The sequence below is a fragment of the Octopus sinensis genome, linkage group LG4, assembly GCF_006345805.1.
Source record: "Octopus sinensis linkage group LG4, ASM634580v1, whole genome shotgun sequence".
Lineage (NCBI taxonomy): Eukaryota > Metazoa > Mollusca > Cephalopoda > Octopoda > Octopodidae > Octopus > Octopus sinensis.
Window position 1 is genome coordinate 147,659,304 of NC_043000.1, and position 23,332 is coordinate 147,682,635.

General features: G+C 32.7%; 1 protein-coding gene and 1 non-coding gene across 9 annotated transcripts in view; one reads left to right on the top strand and one right to left on the bottom strand.

Moving 5' to 3' along the window:
* The window catches only part of LOC115210282 (E3 SUMO-protein ligase PIAS2), a 150,395-nt gene that overhangs the window by 124,852 nt on the left and 2,211 nt on the right, over positions 1–23,332 (top strand). For 6 of the 8 annotated variants that reach the window (XM_029778780.2, XM_029778782.2, XM_029778781.2 and 3 more), the window contains 10 exons: positions 5,838–5,888; positions 6,028–6,118; positions 6,277–6,411; positions 6,935–7,040; positions 7,301–7,374; positions 8,284–8,444; positions 8,693–8,832; positions 10,077–10,215; positions 17,569–17,855; positions 21,753–21,802. In XM_029778780.2, coding sequence (XP_029634640.1) covers positions 5,838–5,888; positions 6,028–6,118; positions 6,277–6,411; positions 6,935–7,040; positions 7,301–7,374; positions 8,284–8,444; positions 8,693–8,832; positions 10,077–10,215; positions 17,569–17,855; positions 21,753–21,802 — 1,234 coding nt within the window. Of the gene's footprint in view, positions 1–5,837; positions 5,889–6,027; positions 6,119–6,276; positions 6,412–6,934; positions 7,041–7,300; positions 7,375–8,283; positions 8,445–8,692; positions 8,833–10,076; positions 10,216–17,568; positions 17,953–20,525; positions 20,643–21,752; positions 21,803–23,332 lie in introns of all 8 variants that reach the window. The other 2 variants (XR_004998907.1, XR_003881433.2) reach the window with 2 other exon arrangements.
* LOC115211239 lies at positions 2,126–2,244 on the bottom strand. Its single transcript, XR_003881558.1, has one exon. It is a non-coding gene; the product is annotated as a 5S ribosomal RNA (ribosomal RNA).

Genomic DNA, 23,332 nt, shown 5'->3' on the forward strand with positions numbered 1-23,332 from the left:
GCATAAATTTTCAATGACTGATTGATCTGTTTAACCACAATTCAAAGCTTTTATCAACTCTGTAATTTTCCATTATGTAGCCATTTGAACTACCATTTTATCTAACAGCCCTTCATACTAACTCGTTTGTGTTTCAGTTCTGTTGCGCCATACATATATTTGCCTAAGATAGGAAAATTGGCAGAATTTGCTTTTGTTAAACCATATATTGATAACAAAAACTTCTTTTTTCATTCTGGTTAAGTGTTTTGGTTTTATTAGCTTTTGAAACCATTGGCTTCTTTCTTGAACTCTTCAGTCATATCTAAAATCTTTTTTTTTTATGTAATATGGTGACAAATCCATAAAATTTAACTCTCTAATGGTTGTACATCAATAATTAATAACTTCCTCTGTCCTTTCTAAAACTTCTATGATCTTCCAGATCACTTTACTGTTATTCACCCTTTAATTAAAACTGAAAAATTGAGTTATTTCTTAATGGAACTTTGCAGATTAATTGGCCATTGATTAATCTGTCACTGATTTTTATGTTGTCTCATGAAAATTAAAGTTACAACCAGCTGTAGAAACACTGCCAGATCAGACTGGAGCCTGGTGCAGCCCTGGCTTCCCAGACTCCGGTCGAACCGTCCAACTCGTGCTAGCGCGGAAAACGGACGTTAAACGATGATGATGATGAACTAGTCTAAAAATGTAATTTTATACATTTACCTGCAAAGAAGAGAAATCATACGTAATTAGAAAAACAAAATCAGTGAGCAGCTGAGAGCTGTTCATTAGGTCAGTGAATGTACTTTTTACATCTGTTTAACATCTGCTTTTACATGGCTTAGATGAAATTAGGGCTTTGAGGGTGCGATTTTATTGTTGGATGCCCTACCAGTCTTCATTTGCTTTTCCTGTAAGGGATTGGTTTTATATTCTGCTACTCATTGCCAATGCAGAGCGACCAGTCTGTAATGTCAACAAGGAATGACAATATCAGTTTCACTGCACTCATTTTGCAAAGTGTCAGCATTCATATATGTGTATGTACATATATTTGTATGTAGGCGCAGGAGTGGCTGTGTGCTAAGTAGCTTGTTTACCAACCACATGGTTCCGGGTTCAGTCCCACTGCGTGGCACCTTGGGTAAGTGTCTTCTACTGTAGCCTCGGGCCGACCAAAGCCTTGTGAGTGGATTTGGTAGATGGAAACTGAAAGAAGCCCGTTGTATATATGTGTGTGTGTCTGTGTTTGTCCCCCTAGCATTGCTTGACAACTGATGCTGGTGAGTTAATGTCCCTGTCACTTAGCAGTTCGGCAAAAGAGACTGATAGAATAAGTACTGGGCTTACAAAGAATAAGTTCCGGGGTCGAGTTGCTCGATTAAAGGCGGTGCTCCAGCATGGCCACAATCAAATGACTGAAACAAGTAAAAGAGTATACCTTCCAAATCCACTCATAAAGCTTTGGTTGGCTCAGGGCTATTATAGAAAGCATTTGCCCAATTGTCTGTACAGTGGAGTTGCATAGTTTCCTCTTATGACAGGGATACATTTTACCTATTCTTAAAACTAATGTATGCCCATATACCTATATAGACATGTGTAATAGGAAATTTGTTTCCCAACCACATGATTTCAAGTTCAATACCACAGCATGACTCCTTGGCAAGTGTCTTCAACTATAAGTCTTGTGAGTGGATTTGGTACTTGGAAACTGAAAGAAGTCTGTTGTATCTTTCATTTCTTGGACTTGCAGTACATTGTGTCCTAGAACAAGTTACTTCAGTGAAATTTCTCTAGTCTACTCAATTGAAATTGAATACTGAGTGCTGGTGCAACTGCCTGTCTCCGTGTATCTTATTTTTGATGCTCTGCACCAGTAAAGAAAAGGCTAAAAGGTCTGTTCATGATGTATGGTACTTCTTGGCTACTCAGACCTGCTTGCAAGTGACAGCTATGTTTTACACACATACACACACCATCATCATCATCATTATTTAGCGTCCGTTTTCCATGCTAGCATGGGTTGGACGGTTTAACTGGGGTCTGTGAAGCCGGAAGGCTTCATCAGGCCCAGTCAGATTTGGCAGTGTTTCTACGGCTGGATGCCCTTCCTAACGCCAACATTGCGCTATGCTTACTGCACCTAGGTTTCCCAAGCGGTCACCCATCTAAGTACTGACTAGGCTCGACGTTGCTTAACTGCGGTGATCAGACGAGAACCGGTGCTTTCAACGTGATATGGCTATATATATATATATATATATATATATATATGTATGTGTGTGTGTGTACATATGTTTTGCCACATGCAGGTATTAAAATAATACTATACGTCACTTTTGTGTATACATTTATGTATATGTATATGTGGATATATGTATGTATAGACATATATCCCCAACTGCTATCCCATCTCAACCTATATATAACTTTCCTTCCATACATTCTTGCATCCTCTTATCCTACCACCCTTCCCATTCTTCTGTCATTCCTTCTCTCTTCTATTCACCTTGTACTTTAAGGGCTAACCTTGACACATTAATTCTCTCTCTAGCTCCATCCTAATTACTCTTACTATTGTGAGGCTACCATATATCTCTTCTACAGCAAGAGGCATGTTCTTGCTCACACTGATGTGCATCACATACACACACGTGCATGCAAATAGTTCTTTTAATTTGTCTTCCAAATCCACTCATAAGGCTTTGGTTGGCTCAGGGCTATTATAGAAAGCATTTGCCCAATTGTCTATACATTGGAACTGCATAGTTTCCTCTCATGACAGGGATACATTTTACCTATTCTTAAAACTAATGTATGCCCATGTGTGTATATGTTATATACATCTTCATGCATGTAATATGTGTGAATAAGGCAGCGAACTAGCAGAAACGTTAGTACGCTGGGCGAATACTTAGCAGTATTTCACCTGTCTTTACATTCTGAGTTCAAATTCCTCTGAGGTTGACTTTGCCTTTCATCTTTTCCAGGTCGATAAATTAAGAACCAGTTGCATACTGGGGTTGATCTTATTGACTGGCCTCCTCCCGGAAAATTTCAGGTCTTGTGCTTAGAGTAAAAAAAAGAATGTTCATGTATTTGTGTATTATCTTGGCTTTTTCTTGTTTGTTGGGTTAAAAAGGACTTCTTGAAGCAGTGTTTCACAGTCAGTTGTTTTTCCTAATGCCAGCTGTTTTAGTAATTTCTTGTCACGTGTATCTGCTGCAAACATGTGTTAGTGTGTTTGTATTGCTGTTTGCGTATGTGTGCATAGCAATGGCTACACACACAATTATCATCGTTTAATGTCTTGTCTATGCTGGCATGGGTTTGACCAGGGTTGATAAAGCTAAGGGGCTGCATCCGACTCCACTCTGATTAGCATGGTTTCTATGGCTGGATGCCCTTCCTAATACCAACCTCTCTGTGAGTGTAATGGGTGCTTTTACGTGCCACTGGCAGTTGCATAACACCAGTATCTGCCATGACTGCAATTTCACTCGACTTAATGGGTCTTCTTCTCAAGCACAGCATATTGATAAAGGTCTCAGACATTTGGTCACTGCCTCCATTGGTTTAATGTCCATTTTTCCATGCTTATATAGGTCAAACAATTCTTTTGAGGCAAATTTTCTATAGTCAGATGCCATTCTTGTCACCAACCCACACGTGTTTCCAAGCCAAGTAATATTTCCCCATGGCTGGACATGTTTTTGTGGAAGACTGGAATTGAAGAACACTGCTTGTACAAGGTGACAACTGCTGCATGATGTCAAGACAAGAAACATGGTTTTGGTTGACTTTGGGCTATACTACTGGACACTTCCCCAAGATTAGAAATTGAACCATTGTTATCCTGCTAGCTCCTTCACAACCATTGTTCCCCGTGCACATACATATAATATTAGTGTGGAAAGTAGTTGCATGATAGTAATGCACACACACACACTCTCTCTCTCACACAATTTACATACATACATATATATATATATATATATATATATATATATATATATATATATATATATATATGAATGCTTGCATTGGTGAGAAAATTCATCAAATATTTTAAGTTATACACACCCCTTAACATGCTGTTCATAAAATCTATAAGTCATTTAACCCTTTTGTTACTATATTTTTCACTAAAATACTCACTCCCCAATCCTATGTGTTTTAGTTACAGCCTTATGATTTATTGATATTAAATTTGACAATTTTTCTCAAAGTTAATCTAACTACAGGTAAATCCAGCAAAATATAAAATTATTTAAATTTTGTCTAAACATCACTATGGGCTATTAGCTACTATTTTACTACGTGTAATGAAGGACCATAATTTTCTCCCCCACATTGGTGACCAGTGTCTTGCACGTGCAAGTATTGACATAATTTGAAAAACTGACCACCGAAAGGTTCAGCTATACTTCAGTAGTTTGTAATCCTGGGTATCTTTCTAATTCCTCTTATGTTTATAGCAAAAAATAAAAAGTCTCTCATTTCCTCCAGGCATGTAGGAGACCATAAACTGTAATTTTTTCTTTATTTATATTATGTTAAAGTTTGTTTCTGCTGTTATTGTTTGGAACAGTTGAAGAGATAAAAAGAAATAGTTGATTGTTTTTAGCTTAGTGGAAAGCCTGAGAGACTTCTGCTTCTTCTGAGAAAAATCTTTTAAGATAAATACTTTTTAAATTCCTACTCCATTTTGTTTCTAGTAGAAACTCAGATCTGCCATCATCATTATTAGAACTTTTGTCAGAGTTAGAAGTTAGATATCTAATTCTCTTTTCTGTGCATGGTTATGCATATTTCATTTGATTTTTTTCTGTAGTTTCTCAATGACTATTTGTGAATGTGAATTTGCATACATTTTTTCTTTCACTCATAAAATATTACAGATAATGTAGTTGTTACTGTGTGGAAAAAAAATATTGAAAACTTGGAGAGTACAATTATCTTAAACTATTAAGCAGTTTATCTATTGAAGCTACGTTTTCTACACATATAGTAGCGAAATTCTTGTTGAAATTCTCATTTAATTATGAATAGCTTGTTTTGGGAAGGTTTTATGGTAACAGAATATTAAATATGGTATCAAGAATGACAGTTGTCATCAACTCAATACCAATTGTATATCCATTTTCTTGTTTACTACTAGTGTTTATCTTCCATAGTTGTATTGTGTAATGGAGATGACTAAAACAGCAAATTAGTTAATTTAAAAAATTATATATTTCAGTTTGCAATTATGATATCTAATCATGCCAGGATTGTCTCCTCCAGCAAGAATTGACAATCAACTAAGCTATATTTTCATTTCTGTTCAAAAGAAAGTTAGCATGGTCGGAACCATTAAATGCATATTCAAAATCAAATATTCCCCTTTTTCAGGTGATTAAAAAGTTTTTTAAAATTCATTAGAAATGTTAAGAGTATTATCCACACATCTAGGGACAGCTCTCCTCCCACCTACATATTTTGCATTAAACCAAAGATGTCTACTATAACAAGGGTTTTTTTTTCCTTTTGAACTTGATTGTCTGCAGCCTTCACTAAAACACACTAGTTTCATTGGGCTTTTTTTATTTTTTAAATCCAGCCATCTTATTTGTCTACATTTTCCCCTACCAATGGTTTTTTTCACTTAAATATGTATTTACAAATCTGTACATATATTAACATGGAAAGCAACCATAAAACTGTGGACGTAATGTTTATGTTTAGATATATGCATCTCTGATACAGATTACATATGTGTGTTATGTATATCATATGCGTATTGAACAGTAAAGTAGATGTATTTTTTTTAAATCTCTCAATTATTTTCCATTTTTTTCCAGAGATTTTAGACCTGGTGCTAAATGTGAATACACAACACAAGTGCAGTTGAGGTGAGTAATTATTTTAAGGCCTTTATTGTTCCATGTACAAAAATATTTCAATTTTGCTTTGTTGTTTTATCAGCTCAAATATTCAGTGTGTTAATATTTTGAGTGTTTAGTACTGAGTGACACACTTATATTTTTATAGATTTTGCCTTTTGGAAACAAGCTGCGAACAAGATGACAACTTCCCTCCAAGTATATGTGTGAGAGTGAATGGGAAACTCGCGACATTGCCAGTAAGTGAACAATATTTATTGTGGAATTTTTTATAAAGTATTTAGATTTTGCATATCAATGACAAATGTTTTTTCTTGATTTTGTCTTTTATAGTGTATATTTTTTGAGTGTCTTTTATTTATTGGGTTATTGTAACAAAAAATTATTTCATTTTCAGAATCCAATACCAACAACTAAACCTGGTGTGGAGCCCAAACGTCCAGGACGTCCAGTTGACATCACAGCTTTATGCCGGTTGTCACCAACAGTGCCCAATCATGTTGACGTGTCATGGGCTTCAGAGTTTGGACGGGTTTGTACTGTTTTTTACTCTTTTACTTGTTTCAGTCATTTGACTGTGGCCATGCTGGAGCACTGCCTTTAATCAAGCAGCTCGACCCTGGGACTTATTCTTTGTAAGCCCAGTACTTATTCTATCGGTCTCTTTTGCCGAACCGCTAAGTTACGGGGACATAAACACACCAGCATCGGTCGTCAAGCAATGCTAAGGGGACAAACACAGACACACACATACATATATATATATATACACATATATGACAGGCTTCTTTCAGTTTCCGTCTACCAAATCCACTCACAAGGCATTGGTCGGCCCGGGGCTATAGCAGAAGACACTTGCCCAAGATGCAATGCAGTGGGACTGAACCCGGAACTATGTGGTTGGTTAGCAAGCTACTTACCACACAGCCACTCCTGCGCCTAGAAAGTATTCATGTTGCATTTATCTTGTTTCACTTCAGATTTTGAACCATAACTATGTGGTATTTTAACATGCTGATATTGAAATGTTCAGTGTCGTTCCTTTTCTGTCCCAGGGTTACTGTGTTGCAGTTTACTTGGTGAAAAAGCTTACCTCTGACATTCTACTACAAAGATTAAAACAGTTTGGTAACCGCCATCCAGATCATTCCAGAGCTTTGAGTGAGTATATTTTTACTTTTGTAAATATGATTTTTAGTTAATAAATTTTTTATATTTTAAAATTAAAAGTTGGAGTAACTTGAACAGCATTTACAGAAACTTAATACTAATTTTGAGAAGATCATTATGTACAATAATATTGTTAGTGGAAACTTTCTGTAAGTGCTAATAATATAATTTTAGCATAGTGGTACTATCAATGTGAAGTATGAATAAATTCAACTAAAATGTTTTTATCATAATTATTTCTTGAACTATAGTTAAAGAAAAATTACAACATGATCCAGACAGTGAAATTGCAACTACTAGCCTTAGAGTATCATTGATGTGTCCAGTGAGTATTATATATATTTTCCTTTTAATTTTCTTTGTTTATATGATCATCTTTAGGTGGTTTTTCAATTGGTTCATACTCTATGGTTAACTTTCTTGGTTATTGCTAAATATTTATTGTTTTTTTAAGTTTCCCTATTTAATGAAGATATTTTTTTAAAGAATACTCTTTTACTCTTTACTCTTTTACTTGTTTCAGTCAGTTGACTGCGGCCATGCTGGAGCACCACCTTTAGTCGAGCAAATCGACCCCGGGACTTATTCTTTGTAAGCCCAGTACTTATTCTTTCGGTCTCTTTTGCCGAACCGCTAAGTGACAGGGACGTAAACACACCAGCATCGGTTGTCAAGCAATGCTAGGGGGACAAACACAGACACACAAACATATACACACACACTTATATATATATACATATATACGACAGGCTTCTTTCAGTTTCTGTCTACCAAATCCACTCACAAGGCATTGGTCGGCCCGGGGCTATAGCAGAAGACACTTGCCCAAGATGCCACGCAGTGGGACTGAACCCGGAACCATGTGGTTGGTTAGCAAGCTACTTACCACACAGCCACTCCTGCGCTACATTGCACATAAAACTATTAATTGATCTATCATTTAATTAAAATTTGCTTCATCATTATTTTAGCATCTACTTTTCTATGCTCACATGGGTCAGACAAAATTCATTAATGCCATCAGATTTTCAATGGCTTGGATACCCTTCCTGTCAGCAACCCTCACCTGTTTCCAAGTAAGGTGATAGTTCTCCATGGACAGACACTGCATGATGGTCGTGTTTGTTAACAACTATCATGTGATGTTAATGTAATCAACAAATTTGTTGTTTGCTTTTAAGGGATTTGTCATTAAAAGGGTTTTATCAGATTTGTGTATTTATTTATTTTACAGCTTGGAAAAATGCGTCTTCAGATTCCCTGTCGTTGCAGTACATGTACACATTTACAGTGTTTTGATGCTTTCACATTTCTTATGATGAATGAGAAGAAACCTACATGGATCTGCCCTGTCTGTGATAAATCTGCAGCATTTGATAAACTTATTATTGACGGGTAAATATATTAACAGCTTATATTATAATTCAAAGTAATTTGAAGCTAATAAATATAGTTTGTGTAAAATTATCTTACTTTCAATCTCCCTAGATTGTTTTAGATTTGAAACAATCTGATATTGACTTGAAAAAGTCACAATGTTTGAGAGGTGAGCCTGCATTGTTCCAATATGAGTTGAGGTTAGTGTGTTTTTCTCAGTTATGAGTTAGATGGTCAATATCATAGTGATCATTTCTCTCTTTCAGATTATTTGTGGAAATTCTTCAACAGTCTGCTGGTTGTACAGAAATTCAATTTGGTGAAGATGGTTCTTGGAGTCCTTTGAAGGCTGTAAAAGAAACATTACTTATCAGCAGCCCAGTTATTAAAAGCTCATCAATACCAGGTAAAATGAAAACGATTTGCCTTCAGTTTTGGTGGGTGGGTGGGTGTGTGGTGATTTTGACTGGATTCTTTGCTAACCATTACTCTGTTCTCAAGAGAAAGTAAAAGGCTTGTCCTTTGGTTTTGTGTGTGAATAAACAAGTTATCACAGGTAAGGATACTCAGTAGCCAAAGAATAAAATTGTTTACTGGGATTCTTTTTTCCTACCAACCTGTTAATCAAGAATTCAGATTATAAGGCACATAAACTCCTACATAGTCAAGTCTCAAAGCAACTTCAATCAATTCTATCCAAATATAAAACTTGGTCACTTGAGCTGAATTAGTTATTTCTTGGAAGTGTTTAACAACTGGTGTTTGAGATGAATATTGCATGGTCATCTCATTGTAGAGGTATGTGAATATCTCTGGGTATATTTTCTTAAAGCCATTATTATTTTTCTCCAAGTCCGGCAGCTACAGCATTAGTACTGATGTGTAGAGAACTGAAGAGGTTTCCAGATAACATTGATTGGTTTCAGCCCCCCACTGCATGTTATCTTGGGCAAATGTCTTCTGTTATAGCTTGGATGGGGGTTTATTAATAGATGGAAGCTGAAATAAGACCATCATGTGGGGTTGTTTGTGTTCCCTTGTTTCAATATCATATGGGGTTATAAATCAGATGCATTGTCACTAGAGGAGTGCTATTCATTTCTAGTATTCTGTTAAAACATGTCTGGCCAAGGAGAACTATTACCTAGCTTGGAAACAGGTGAGGGGTGACTATAGGAAGGACATCTGGCCATAGAAAATAATGCAAGCATGAAAACATTGCCAGATCAGACTGGGCCTGGTGCAGCCTTCTGGCTTCCCAGACCCCAGTTGAACCATCCAACCCATGCTAGCATGGAAAGCAGATGCTAAATGATGATGGTGATGATGAAAAGAGGACATTAAAATGATGGCATATTGGAAATATGTTTGTTGCATTGACTAAAAGAAATAGAATAACATCTTACCTAAAAATCATTTTAATGACTATTTTTAGAATACAGGTATTTGTCTATCTCTACATTTTAAAGCTTAATTTTGGAAAGTCATGTATGCTGAATGTATTAACTTCTTTAGAATAGGAGGCTGAGAACGGCCCCCAATGCCTTTTATACAAAATCAAAAGTATGTTCTTGAAATCTTATTTTTCTAAATAATTCAATTTTCTGAAGTTATTGCTTCCAAAACTTGTGTATATTTTATTTTTAAAAGGATCACCTGAGAAAAAAGCAAGTCCACAGCAAGATGTGATTGATTTGACTATGGATTCCTCATCTGACGAGGAAGATCTCACACAGCATGTTACTCCATCACGAACTCCAAGTACATCACAAACCAGTAATTCTTCAGGGTGTGTGAGTCCATATGTTATTCCTATTGGCACGCCATCTCCTCCCTCACACTTCTGAATGCTGTCTGTGACCACACTGTACAGACTTCAACATTGCCTTGAACTGTTTAAGCTGCATGTTGTTTCGACTTGATGGCTGGACTTTGTATATACATAGATATTCCATTTAAGCACAGAAACTTGCAATTTCTCTTTTTTGCAAAACTTAGTTTAATAGAATGTTTTTTAAATTCAAGATACTTATCTTGTTTAGATGTCTACATACTTGCAATTCTGGCTTATCATCACTTGGTTATTCCATACAACATGTATCTACAATTATTTTAAATTACATTTCCCTCTCCTCACATTTGTATAAATTGTCTAAAAGAAAGAAAAAGAAAGTTTATATAGACCAAATGGAGAAAAAAAATGATTTCCCTCTATATATAACTTATTAGATCTCTCTACCTGCACTCTTCCATTACTTTGGTCATTTTCAGTTAGTTACATTGTACGCATATATGTTGCAGAGAGAATGTATGTGTTTAAAGATATATATACACTCACATACATATTTTTGTCATTTCCCCGCCCCCACCCCCTTCACATTCATTTAATTGTAATATATTTTGACATTTGGTAAAAATTCTCCCTCCATCATTGTCCTCATCTTTTTTGTCTCTTCATCATTCCATTTTAATTGTTTTATGGTATCAGATTTGTTTATATCATACATCTGAGAACAAATGTAAGTTGGTTTTAATACATTTTTGTTACTCTTGTTCAACAATTCTTGAATAACAGCAGTGAGGTCCTGATTTGCCTCAAATGCTTTGATTTATAGTCTCTATAGTCTTGAAGTGGACTGGTTTGGGTAAACAGATTTTTCAGATCTTTAAATCAACTAAGTATAATTAAAATATTGATGAATTTGTAAAAAAAATTATATTCAAATGTTTCAATTTTTTTGAAATATTAAGTTGATTAGTCACCCTTATTTTACCTGCGCTCTCTCTCTCTCTCTCTCTCTCTCTCTCTCTCTCTCTCTTTTATTTAAATGGTTCATTTCAGTAGGTTTCTCTGAATTGATATTTTTTATAACAAGCATAAAAAAAACTTTTTCGAGTGTCTTATGAAGAATGCAATTTATAAAAATAAATCATTACAGTGAATTAAGAGGACACACTATAAGATAGATAGGTTATAAAAAATTGTAATCCTTCAATTATATTTTCAACAGGTGTTTAACTCACAATCTGTTTACTAAGGATAATATTGTTATCTAGTTTTGCTGTTTACTATCAGGTTGTTTTAAACTGGGTGTTTTTTTTTCTTCTTTTGTTACCTTGTAGTCTTGCTTTCGTTACACATTTGTCATTTTCTCAAACGTTACTGTTTTCTAGTTTAACCCTTTAGTCTTCAGATTGCTCTGTTAAATATGCTTTTTCACTCAAAATTGTTTTGCATCAATCTTCTAGCTTTGAGGTGTCAATGTAGGTTATGTGAGAGACTAGATGTGGTCAGTTTAAATGTAAAACGTTTGGAATATTTGAGCTAGCTATGGCTGTTTTAAACACCAAAAGGTTAAAATATTTTGTAGACAATACTTAAATTTTATAATAGGGATTTAATTTAAATGTAATTCTAAATGTTTCTGACGTAGTTATTAAAAGTTGCATTCTTAACTAATTTCTTAGCATATTTAACAAAATCTTCTTAATTTCCTCATCTATAGTATCGTATATCTTAGAACATGTGTACCTCATATTTTTTCATTAAACTCCCCCCTCCCTCCCTTTTATTTATTTTGCTTTGTTTGCTCTGGAATCTTTTAAGCGTAAGGTTTTTATAGTTTGGGTTAAATCTTTTTTTTTTTTCACTTTCTCTCCCTCACCCATATCTTTCTGACACTTCATTCCCTTTCATCTTCCCCCAAAATACACAAGTTAAAAAATTAGCAACTTAGTAAATAATTCTGCTAAATAAGTTGTTTCTGTAACTTTTTTAACATGTGAATGCTACTAATTGAGTTTATGTATTTAGAATATTTTTTGAGTAATTTAGAGTAAATGTCTTTTCGTAAGCATTTTGATCATGGAGTGCCTTTATATTAAGATTTGTAATATTTTCTTAATAGTTTTTAAAAGTATTTGATTTTTCCAATAAATAACATCTGACTTATTTAGTAATACTGTAGTTTTAATTTACTTTTTAGTTCAGTTTTTAGCAGTGTAATTATACTTTTGGTAAAATGACAAAAAAAAAAAAAGCATTTAAGAAATATATATGTGAAATTAAATCAGGCTAATAAAGAATAATATTTAAATGAATTATTAACTAGAAATAGTTTTCACTGTTTCCTCCCAGTCTGCTCAGGATTATTTATATTCCTTTACTCATTACCTGTGATAATTAAATTTATCATTGGTCTCATGATGTAGAGGTGAAAATATTGCTACTGTTATTCCAGAAATTGTTAAACTGATGTTTAATTGTACACAAGACAAAAAGGAAACCCTTTTTGTGCCATTGTACTGGAAACTGTTATTTGAGGCTATGCCTCCAACAATGTGCAAGTTCAGTCCTTATGTTCCTAATTGTTTTACAGATGTACAAGTAATGGCAATAAAGTGGCAGCCATTGGCAGTGAAATTCAAACTATTTCTTTGTTTTGGGTTTTTATTTCATTTATTGAAAACTTGCAGTCTAGGTTGGTAATAAACATCCCAGTTTTGCTATCAAAACTAGAAAAATTTTAAGTGTTTAATATTATTGCATTTAAAAAAAAATTAGCAATATCAAATTTTATTTTATCTTTCTTAAAATATATTTTTATATTGCTAATTAGATTTAAATTGGAAGACAAAATTTCAATTAATTAACCTGCCTTTATTGTAATTGAATTATTTATATAATTTACTTTTAGTTCTTATTTAGAAATTAGAGTACAAAATAAAGGAGTTTTTTTTTTTTTTTTTAAGTTAGTGTAGTAATAAGAAACCTTTACAGAATCTTATATTTTTACTAATATTTCAGATGTTATCTACTGGAATAATGAGTGTCAGTGTTTAATTTTCCTGTTTATTGTTGATGCTTTCTCTTCAACAAATTTAATGGCCTGTTTAATAGTCCAGTATAAGTTAATTAATCTTTCATATTTCAAATATTAATGTCAGTTAAATTACTCAAAAAAAATTATTAAATCCATCTCATTTACACAAAGATCTGATATGTTATTTAGACAGTCCTTATTTCAAACTGATAGTGGAATATTTAAATTTAAACTATAGTTGCATATTATTTGCTTTTATTTAATTAAGACTGGCTATATAGTGATGAATGGATAACTAACTATAATATATTCATGCACATAAAGGCAGATATTTTTTATTTATTATTCAGTGATCATTTTTAAAGCTTCAAATATTGCAGTATAGAAAATAAACCTGTTTAACTTCATTCCCAACCTGGCTGCTTTTTCAAAGTTTGTATGCAAGACATTCAACAAAATTATTTGATGATACAGTTTTTCAGAAAAAGTTGTCAGTAAGTCTGACCCCCTCTTGTTCTTAATGCTCAAGATTTACATATTTAAAAAATATTATCTACTTTATTCAGAGATTTTCTCAACAATGTGCAACTGTTTCTTTAGATCTGTATCTCATTTTGAAATGTCCTGTTATTTCATTTTTGAAACACATCTGATTGAAGATTTATCATACAAATTTTTTTTTTCTTTATATTCATTAGAAAGATATGAAAAGTTGCACGCATGCCTAGTGTCAAAAATTGTTTTCAATGTATTGACTTAGCTGAAGTTTTCTCAAATCTTTTACTTGCCTACCCAATGCAGGTTGTCCTGTATCAGGTTAGGTTGGTAACTATTCCTAGTTCCAACCTTTCAGCAGCCTCATTATTTCAACATGATTCCTTTGACCTTGTTATATTAAATTACCTGTGCATCTACAAAGCATAGTTCCCTGCTGTTTGATGCTTCTAATTTTCAAGATACCTTACTTCAATCAACATATTGTCCCCATTACACTGTAAAGGCATAATATAGCCAAATCCAAATAGTAGTTTTTGTATTTCACTTCAGTAACAAGGTCGAAACGATTTTAAATCATTCTTGTCACTCTATACTATCCTCCATAGATTTGGATACTGACCATTTGTGCTGCTGTGCAGAAATTTCTGATAATACATTCTGTGCATTAATTTGTTGCAATATGTTTTCATTTAGAATACTGTATTTCATACCTATCTGTCATTTCAGCAAATCTGAACTTGTGCTGAAAATCTTATTTTTCTGTCTTTCTCTCTCCCCACAAATTCAAACTCTTGAAGACATGTACATAAACACACTCACACAAACACTGTGCAAGGAAAGATCACTGAAAAACAATTCACTGCTTACTCAATGTATTGATAATATTTAAGTGTTAACTTTTGATATATATATTCTAGTAATTGTTTAATGAAAAAATATTGAAAAATTTTTCAGTATGCTTTTTTCTCAGCTGTTGTGTTAAATATTTGGGTTTAGTTGTATTTTTAAAAAAAAAAACTATCAGGTCTTTGAGTTGTGTTTTCATTTGCTTACAAATGTACAACACTTTAATAGAAAATTTGAGTGTTTTGTGCAAGTGCTTGAGATATATTAACAATTTAAGTGAACAATTTTTCACTTATTTTGGTCATTGCTTCTGTTATTTGTGTGTGTGTGTGTGTGTACATACACACACATATCTTTTTCTTTTTACAGGTAAGTTAATTTAGTCAGGCATATGCAAAATATACTCTATGTACAATTACGTATTTTTTTCTTAAATACCACACATTTTAACTATATATATATATATGTGTTTGCAGTGAATTATTTTTGCTGAACTTTCCAAACTCTCACACTCTCTCTCTCAGCCTTCTGGTTGAAACATTACCATTGTACTTGTATTGTTTAGTACGAGGTTAACCCTGATTGAGCAGGCCTATGACCAAAGGCACTCCAATTTTGATAGCTCTCTCTTTTTTAATCTTTCTTTTCTGAAAGTGGACTACATTATCTAAAGTGCCCTTCCCTTTTGAGACAGTAAGGTGTTATTTGAGTGAGATTTAGCAGGTCGAGTAATCGCACAGAAGATCCCTCATTCCCTCTTGTGGGTTCATTATATATGCTGGTGTTTGATAGAGCAAGTCTGTGGCACTTGTCTATTCTTCCTGCAATATTCATTTAGGATCTTACTCAGCAGTTTATTCATCTGTTATCTGTATATGTTGTATGCAGATGTCTTTTGTACACTTGTAACTTATTAAGCTAGCTAAAGATCTATTGAACTTTAGGCTGCTGCAGTGTTTGGTACCTCTCCAGGGCCGTGTTGCCATCAATTTGACACATCTACATCCTGTATTGTAGTGATCCCAAATCAAGTTTGATGCTAGTTCTAATCATTTCCATATCTGTTATATAATTGTCTGCTTCAGAGAATAGCCTCTTAGCTATTCCTGGTTGTTAAATAGGCCATAACATCATTGTTGAGACGTGTGTGTATATTTCTGCAGACATTATATAATGCAAAATGTTTGAAACAGTTTTGCTTGTCTCATAATTATTTTTTTTTTTAATTTACATTTCAGAAAAATTTCATGTTCATCATATTTATTCTTGACATCCCAGATGCTAGGCCTAATCACTAAAAATTGACAGAGTATTTTCTACAATATCACTTGAAATATCCATCAAAATGCTTTAAGATCATCTTTTATGTTGTTATTGTTCTATTTTTGAACATTGGTGCAGTGTAAATTTTTTGGGTCATTGAGATTCTAGTTTTGATTCTTAAGAATGCTTTACATATTGACTCTGGAAGTACATAAAAACTTTTTTTTTTCTTTTACTCTGTAAATCCAGAAATTTATTGTAAAAAATTTACTTTTTTGATAAGAAAAGATTATCTTAATCTTCAAGGAGAATTATAAAGACCTGAATTGTTTTATGAAAACGTTTTAGATTTTTCTTAAATTGATTTGATTCTTTAACTGTTTGTAGTTAAAGATTATAAATATACTTAAGAATGAGACAAAACATTTTCAAATTGATGTAGATACTTTTTTGTTTTTCTTCAGATGGATTAGCAAAACCTACTAACCACTCAGATTCAATGCAATCAGCTATTGAAAACCCATCTTTAATGAATCATTAGATTAAAGTTAAACATATGGAATGGGAGTAAAACTTTTGATCCTGTTAAAATATTTTTACTGATAATTGTTCGAATGCTTTGGATGATGTTTAGAACATATTTAAACCTATCGCAAGTAAATTTACAAAATAATTGAAGTGTTTTGAAGTTACTATTTTTACTATGTGTTACTACTAATAATTTCTCACATTTAATACTAAAGACTGCTTGTAAAAATATATGAAGGTAAGTTGCGAATGGAACATGAAATCCTTTTTCTTTTTGTCCTAGTACAGATGTTCTTTCATTATTACTATTATTATTAAGTACTCGTACATACACATGCACACATACATATATTTATATGTGGTTAAGTTCTATAATTTTTTTTCTATCTGATTTGTCCATACTTAGATTGCTATAAAGAACTGCAACATGTAATTTATTTTATAAGATTACTTATTTCTGTTGATATTTTATTAGGAATATGGTCGTGTTCTTGTGAAGATATTTCCCCCAGCCATTGAGATTCTTTCTCCACCATGTATTGCTTGTTTATAAGCTTATTGCAATAGGCATCCTTAAATAGTCTTATTACAAGGTCCTGTTACTGGTTTTTATATATTTTGCCCATTATAAAGAATGTTCTCATTGGAATGAACTAGATGTATCTATTTTCCATTAATTAAGATTTTTTTGCTTAAGCGATTCCTTAAACTTATTAGGAATTGTATTTAAAAATTTCATTACTAATTGTGTGATTTGATATAAAAGCTAAGACAGAAGTTCTACAATTAGTGATGGGAATTTTGGGGGACCCCCCCCCCCAATCCTTAGTATTTGTTTGTTCTCTAGTTTCCTTACTATAAAATTACTAACAAAATCAATCCAGTTTTAGATCTGCCTTTTTTAAGGATTTTGTGTGATAGCTTTATAGCCAGATAATTAGTTTCTTTATTTTTATAGCAAAACATTTTATTAGTGTTCCATTTTTATATGATATGGTTAAACGTGACAATCCTGGGTAAATGGAAGAATAACTAAGGTAGGAATCATTTGAGAAGCTAATTTTCCATTGGGATTTAAATTTTAAAAATATGTAAGGATGAAGAAAATAAAACCCTTAAGAAATTTTTTTTTTTTTTTATTATTGCTAATGTGTTTGTTTTGTCTCTTTCTTTATTTCTTACAGATCATCAATTGCGACTTCAGTTAATTCATCTCCTGCGTATTCCAACAATGTATATCTTCAGCAGCCTTCCCTTCCTGTTATCACCTCCAACAGTATTGCAGCAGTATTTGGCTCGCGGTCATCTCCTGTGTTGAAATCTGCACACTCATTGTACATAGCACCTACTCCAAACTTTGCTGAACTGTCAGCTAATGATATTTCTGAAAATTTTACAAAACTACCAGTTTTCCCTGGAGCCAATTCCAGTTCGGCAGCGGCAGCAGCAGCTTCAACACCAAACCCAAGGGGTAATGAGATTCACTTTATATCTATCTGAATTCCTCTCAAAATGGCAGAGAGATTTGAAACTACAATTGCTGGATGGCAGTAGCTCTGTGCATATAGGTATAAAACTAGTATACTATTTGGACAATAAAAAAAAAAAAATCATTTTAACGACTCCAAATTTGGGTTGGCATCATCAAATATTCAGAGAGGACATAGACAGTCCTTGATACATCTTCATTAGTTTTTTTTTTTTTTCTTCCTTTTTTTTTCCTCCTTTCTTGTTACAATCATTTTGTCTGTCTTTGAGAGTTAAGGATAAATAGCTTAAACAGGTTTTCTCATTGTTTTCCCCCCATTAACTATTTCTTGCTTTTAGTTAGCATAACTATTATTGTCTCTTTCGTTAAAGATTTCTGCTGAGAGTATGTGAATTATTCTTGCCTTTTTTTTTTGTTTTTGTTTTAAGTATTTTGATTAGTGTAATCTGGCTGCATAAAAGGTGTAGGCTTGATTAGATGGTATGGGCAATCATCTCTCAATTGTAATATAAATATTTATATGAATGAATGTTTAGACTATTGTAAATAAGAATTAATGTATGAAACGTTAGAACTAAATTCCAGGTGGTGAAATCTGTTAAGATCAGAACATTTCAGCAATTATTGATTGATAACTTAAATTTTCTGAAGAGATTAGCAGTTGCTTTCAAATCCCTCGGCTTAAAATTATTGAAGATCACACACACAATAAAAGCGAGTGTTTTTATATGCATCAAAACGCGAAAATTAACTTGGTAAAGGTTTGTGAGTTTAAAGTCTGATATCAAAAATATTTTGACTTTGAAGTTTCACAAGAAGTATGGCTTATTCGAACTGGGTTTGAATATGCCACACATCTAATAAAAGCTTTAATAGAAATTTATGTATACAGGGCGCAGGAGTGGCTGTGTGGTAAGTAGCTTGTTTACCAACCACATGGTTCCGGGTTCAGTCCCACTGTGTGGCATCTTGAGCAAGTGTCTTCTACTATAGCCTCGGGACGACCAAAGCCTTGTGAGTGGATTTGGTAGACGGAAACTGAAAGAAGCCCGTCGTATATATATATATATATATATATATATATATGTGCGTGTGTGTGTTTGTCCCCCTAGCATTGCTTGACAACCAATGCTGGTGTGTTTATGTCCCCGTCACTTAGTGGTTTGGCAAAAGAGACCGATAGAATAAGTACTGGGCTTACAAAAGAATAAGTCCCGGGGTCGAGTTGCTCGACTAAAGGCGGTGCTCCAGCATGGCCGCAGTCATATGACTGAAACAAGTAAGAGTAAAGAGTATATGAAACAAATATATGTAACTAAATTAATCCAGAATTTCAAGACAATAGGCATATGCAAAGTATTTTACTGAACTCTGAATATTGTTGTTTTCACAATGACAATTACTATATTTATTATATTTAGTGTTTTGTTACCTTCAGAAATTGATAGTTAGGGGTGAGACAGGTTTTAAGAGGGATTCAGTTTTCAGGGGTGTGGTTGTGTGCGAGTGTGTGCCTGTGGCTGTTTATTCATTTTAACACCAATAAATAAAATGTGGACCACAAAATTACCAGCAATCAGTTGGAAAATTTGTTTCTAGAATCCCCTTTTTCTTTCCCAGCCCCTTATTTTTCTTTAAATTTATATTTATTATTATTATTTTTTTTTTTTTTTAATAAAGACTTGTCTTGTGAAAAAAATGTGTTGAAGTTATTTATTTTCTTCTGCATCTTATTTACTTAATTTATAAATAAGTTCACATTGACACACAGCGACTTTAAAAGATGAATTAGTAGCAGGTTATGTGCATGATTGTTGTTCTTATTTTTATTTATGTTTGATTGTTTACATTGATAATAGCCTAAGTCCTTTATAATCTGCCCTGTTTTTGAATGTGTATGTATGTGTGCATGATGCATGCATACATACATAGAAACATTTATGATGAGTTCATACAAAATAATGATATTGCAAAATGTATATTGAAAGATTATATTTTAAAAATCATATGAAGTTTATCAAAGACTCACTATACATATTACAAAATTGTTTTTATTTGTTTTTAGTCTCTAATTTCTAATTATTAAACTCAAGCTAAGATTGCTATTAAAAAGATTTACTTAGCTTAAGTAACAGAAAATGCATACAACAAAAGAAAAATGTTCTACTTAAAACTTAAGCTATTTTTTTAAAACTAGCATTATTTCTCCTGTATAATAGAGATATCAGGTTTGGATGCCATTTTGGGTATTTTTCCCTCTTTTTTCTTTTTTTTTTTTTCTGTGCCATAGTATTTTTGAACAAGCTGTTGTTTCAATTGTCTACAAATAATGATGCAGCAAAATTTAGAGAGGAAAAAAAGCAGTTCTATTGCTTAGAAAACTAAGCAGAAAATATTTTTTTTACTTCATCTCATTTATTTATATTTACATATATACATTAACATCCATAATTCTATTAAAATCTGAAACTCATTTCTTTTTTCTTTGCTTGTGTTATCTTATTCTACCCTTTAGGTTATTTCAAATATTCTGTAGTACTTCTGTTGAACATATATTAGTTATCATCCATTTCATCTTTCTCTGGAACAATCAAGGGTCAAAGCTGAAAAAATGCCCCGATTTCATTGATTTAGTTTTCTCATTTCTAACAGATATGGTAAATTCATAGAAGGCTTGGCTATGGCAGCTGCTTGAGAATCTGATGTCATGTTGACTCTTGTCGTTGCATGTTGTGAAGTTCCACTGAGTGACAAGCAACATACATTCAAGTGAGTGGCCTGCTCTACTCTCAATTCCTTACATTTTGAAAACCGGCTGCAAAATATAAGAAAATAGAAAACTATAGCTATATATTTTATAATTTAGTATGCAAGTTTATTTACATACTCAATATGTTTTAAATTTTTTTTCTGCATTAACTCAGATATTTTCTATTTCTTTTGAGAGTAAATCATTCCTTTGTGTCACACTGCTTTTTGTGTGTTTGCAAATATCATTATAAGCCTGTAGTTTCTTTGCACATTGATTTTTAATAAATGCATTGTAAACTATTCTTAAAATATATGCCTTACATATATTTGCATTAGTCAACAGTGATATTGGATCTTTAGTGAAAATCTGCAACCAAAGAATATGCTGCTGCTTTCAACTCCTTCCCAGGTTCTTAGCTCAGAATATTTTCTAATTTTCATTATAATTTCACAATTTCTGCTCTTCATTTTCAGACTTTTTTTGGTATTATTATATTTCTATCAAATTCCATATATATATATATTGCCTACAAAAATTTATATCAGACTTGAATGTAGAATAATCAATTATTTTGTTTGAATTTCATGATTTTGTTCTTTTAAGGCACTAAATTTACTAATTATCTTTTGTGAGTTCTGTTTTTTAAAATTCTCCCCTATTTCAAATTTCAGAAGACATTTTAATAAAATTATGAAAAACAAAAACCTTAAAAAAATCAAAACTAATAAATCTAGAATTTATTGTATTTATTTTTTTAAAAATCACTGGAGTTTACTTGTTCATCTGGAGAATTTTGCACTAAAATGTTTATATTTTTGGAAACATCTGTTTAATACATGTATTTTGGTATCAGAATTCCTTTGTCAGTTTGAAGCCTTCTTGCTTACTCCTCTGACATTAGACAGTCATCTTTAAACAACACTTTAGGATTTAGGCTTAATACAAAAACACATAAATACTGCACTCAGTTATTAACAATCTGAAAAGCAGCAGCTTGTTCAAATATTCTTAATCGTTCTTTTTCTTTTTACTATAGACTCTCAAGACATTTTTCAATATGTATCTTGTTTAAATATTGTATTCTAGTTATTAATGCATGTGTGTGTGTGTTTCTTATCTTTCATCAGATGTCTCCATGTACTCATTGCTATCACCAGAGGCCAGTGATGATATGGAGGTAAGTGAAATGTTTGAATCATAGCAATGTGCATCATATTTTTTTTTTACCTTTTGCAACTGTGGATTTTGCAAGTTCACTTTGCAATCTGAATGTCTGGGTTCAATCCTACTGTGTGGCATTTTTTTACCATAGCCCCTAGGCAACCCAGGCTTTGAATTTGAGTACACAGAAACTAGTATGCCTTAATAGGCATACTATGTTGAACTTATTCAAAGGTTCAGTTTTGTCATGCAGTTACTGCCTGCAGGTTACATTGAGTACCTGGTGTCTGTGGTATGCTCAACCACTTACGCTGTAATTCATTAAGTTGGTAGTTCTGTTGATTGAACAACAGGAATACTCAATCATTGAACCCAACAGAGAATCTATATCTACGTTATGTCAATGAATAATTCTATTGTTTCTGTACTATTTATTCAAGTTTAGCTTTAATTTAAGCCAATCCACTTTTAATAGTTTATTCAGTCCCAATATTATGCTTGTGAGACTAGGCTTCAGTGTAGTTATGTACATAGTAGATAGGAAAATATTTCATCATAAGCAACTAATTTCTCTCTTGAAAATAAAGGGGTTATTCAGAAGGATTTGTTAAATTCTAAATGAAATTCTGCTATCATAAATTGAATGAGACTTCATTCTTGGCAATGGGATCAGTGATATTTCATTACTCTCGTAAAAGCAATTGACAAATTTATATTGTATAGAAATTAATATTGTTGTTTGTTTATGCACCACTGCCTTATATAGCCCTCATTTTCAAGGCAAAGATTTGCTACTGTGCTGAATTTTTATGCAAAGCGGGACACTACATGTGCCAGTAAATTATAATCACTCTAAGTGCCATTCCGTATTTAAATTATCATATATACAGAGAGAAAACACCAAGCTTATTTTAGTTGTTTCCCTTGGTTACTATGTATGTATGTACATATATATATGTGTGTATATATATATATATGTGTGTTGTATATATATATATATATATATATATATATAAGCATACACACATGGATACAAGTTATTTATGCTTCTAATTCACCTGTAATGGTGATTGAAATGGAAAATAAAGCAAAGGAACAAAAAACGGTAGCAGCAATCTGACTTGTCTCAAGAACATTTAGAGTCAAGAAGAGAAACTGACTGTATTCCATTGCCTCACAAGAGAAAGATCAGATGCAATCAAAAATGAATGAAATTCAGAAATGCCAAAATTAAATTCTGGAAAAAAACAAATTTAGAGGGCAAATATGTAAATTTAAAAATAAACATAGTTTTCTGTATTATATTTACCATTATCATTTATCATACTAGCGCACCTTATGAGATCTTCTTCTATGATCTTAGATGCTTTGATTTTGTAGCATAGACAACTAGCCTTCATTCAATAGATTTAAATTATGAGATCACAATCCTACATTTGAATTGGGATATGTATTTCTTTATTACCCACAAGGGGATAAACAAGGACAGACAAGGGTATTAAGTCGATTGCATCGACCCCAGTGCGTAACTGGTACTTATTTTATC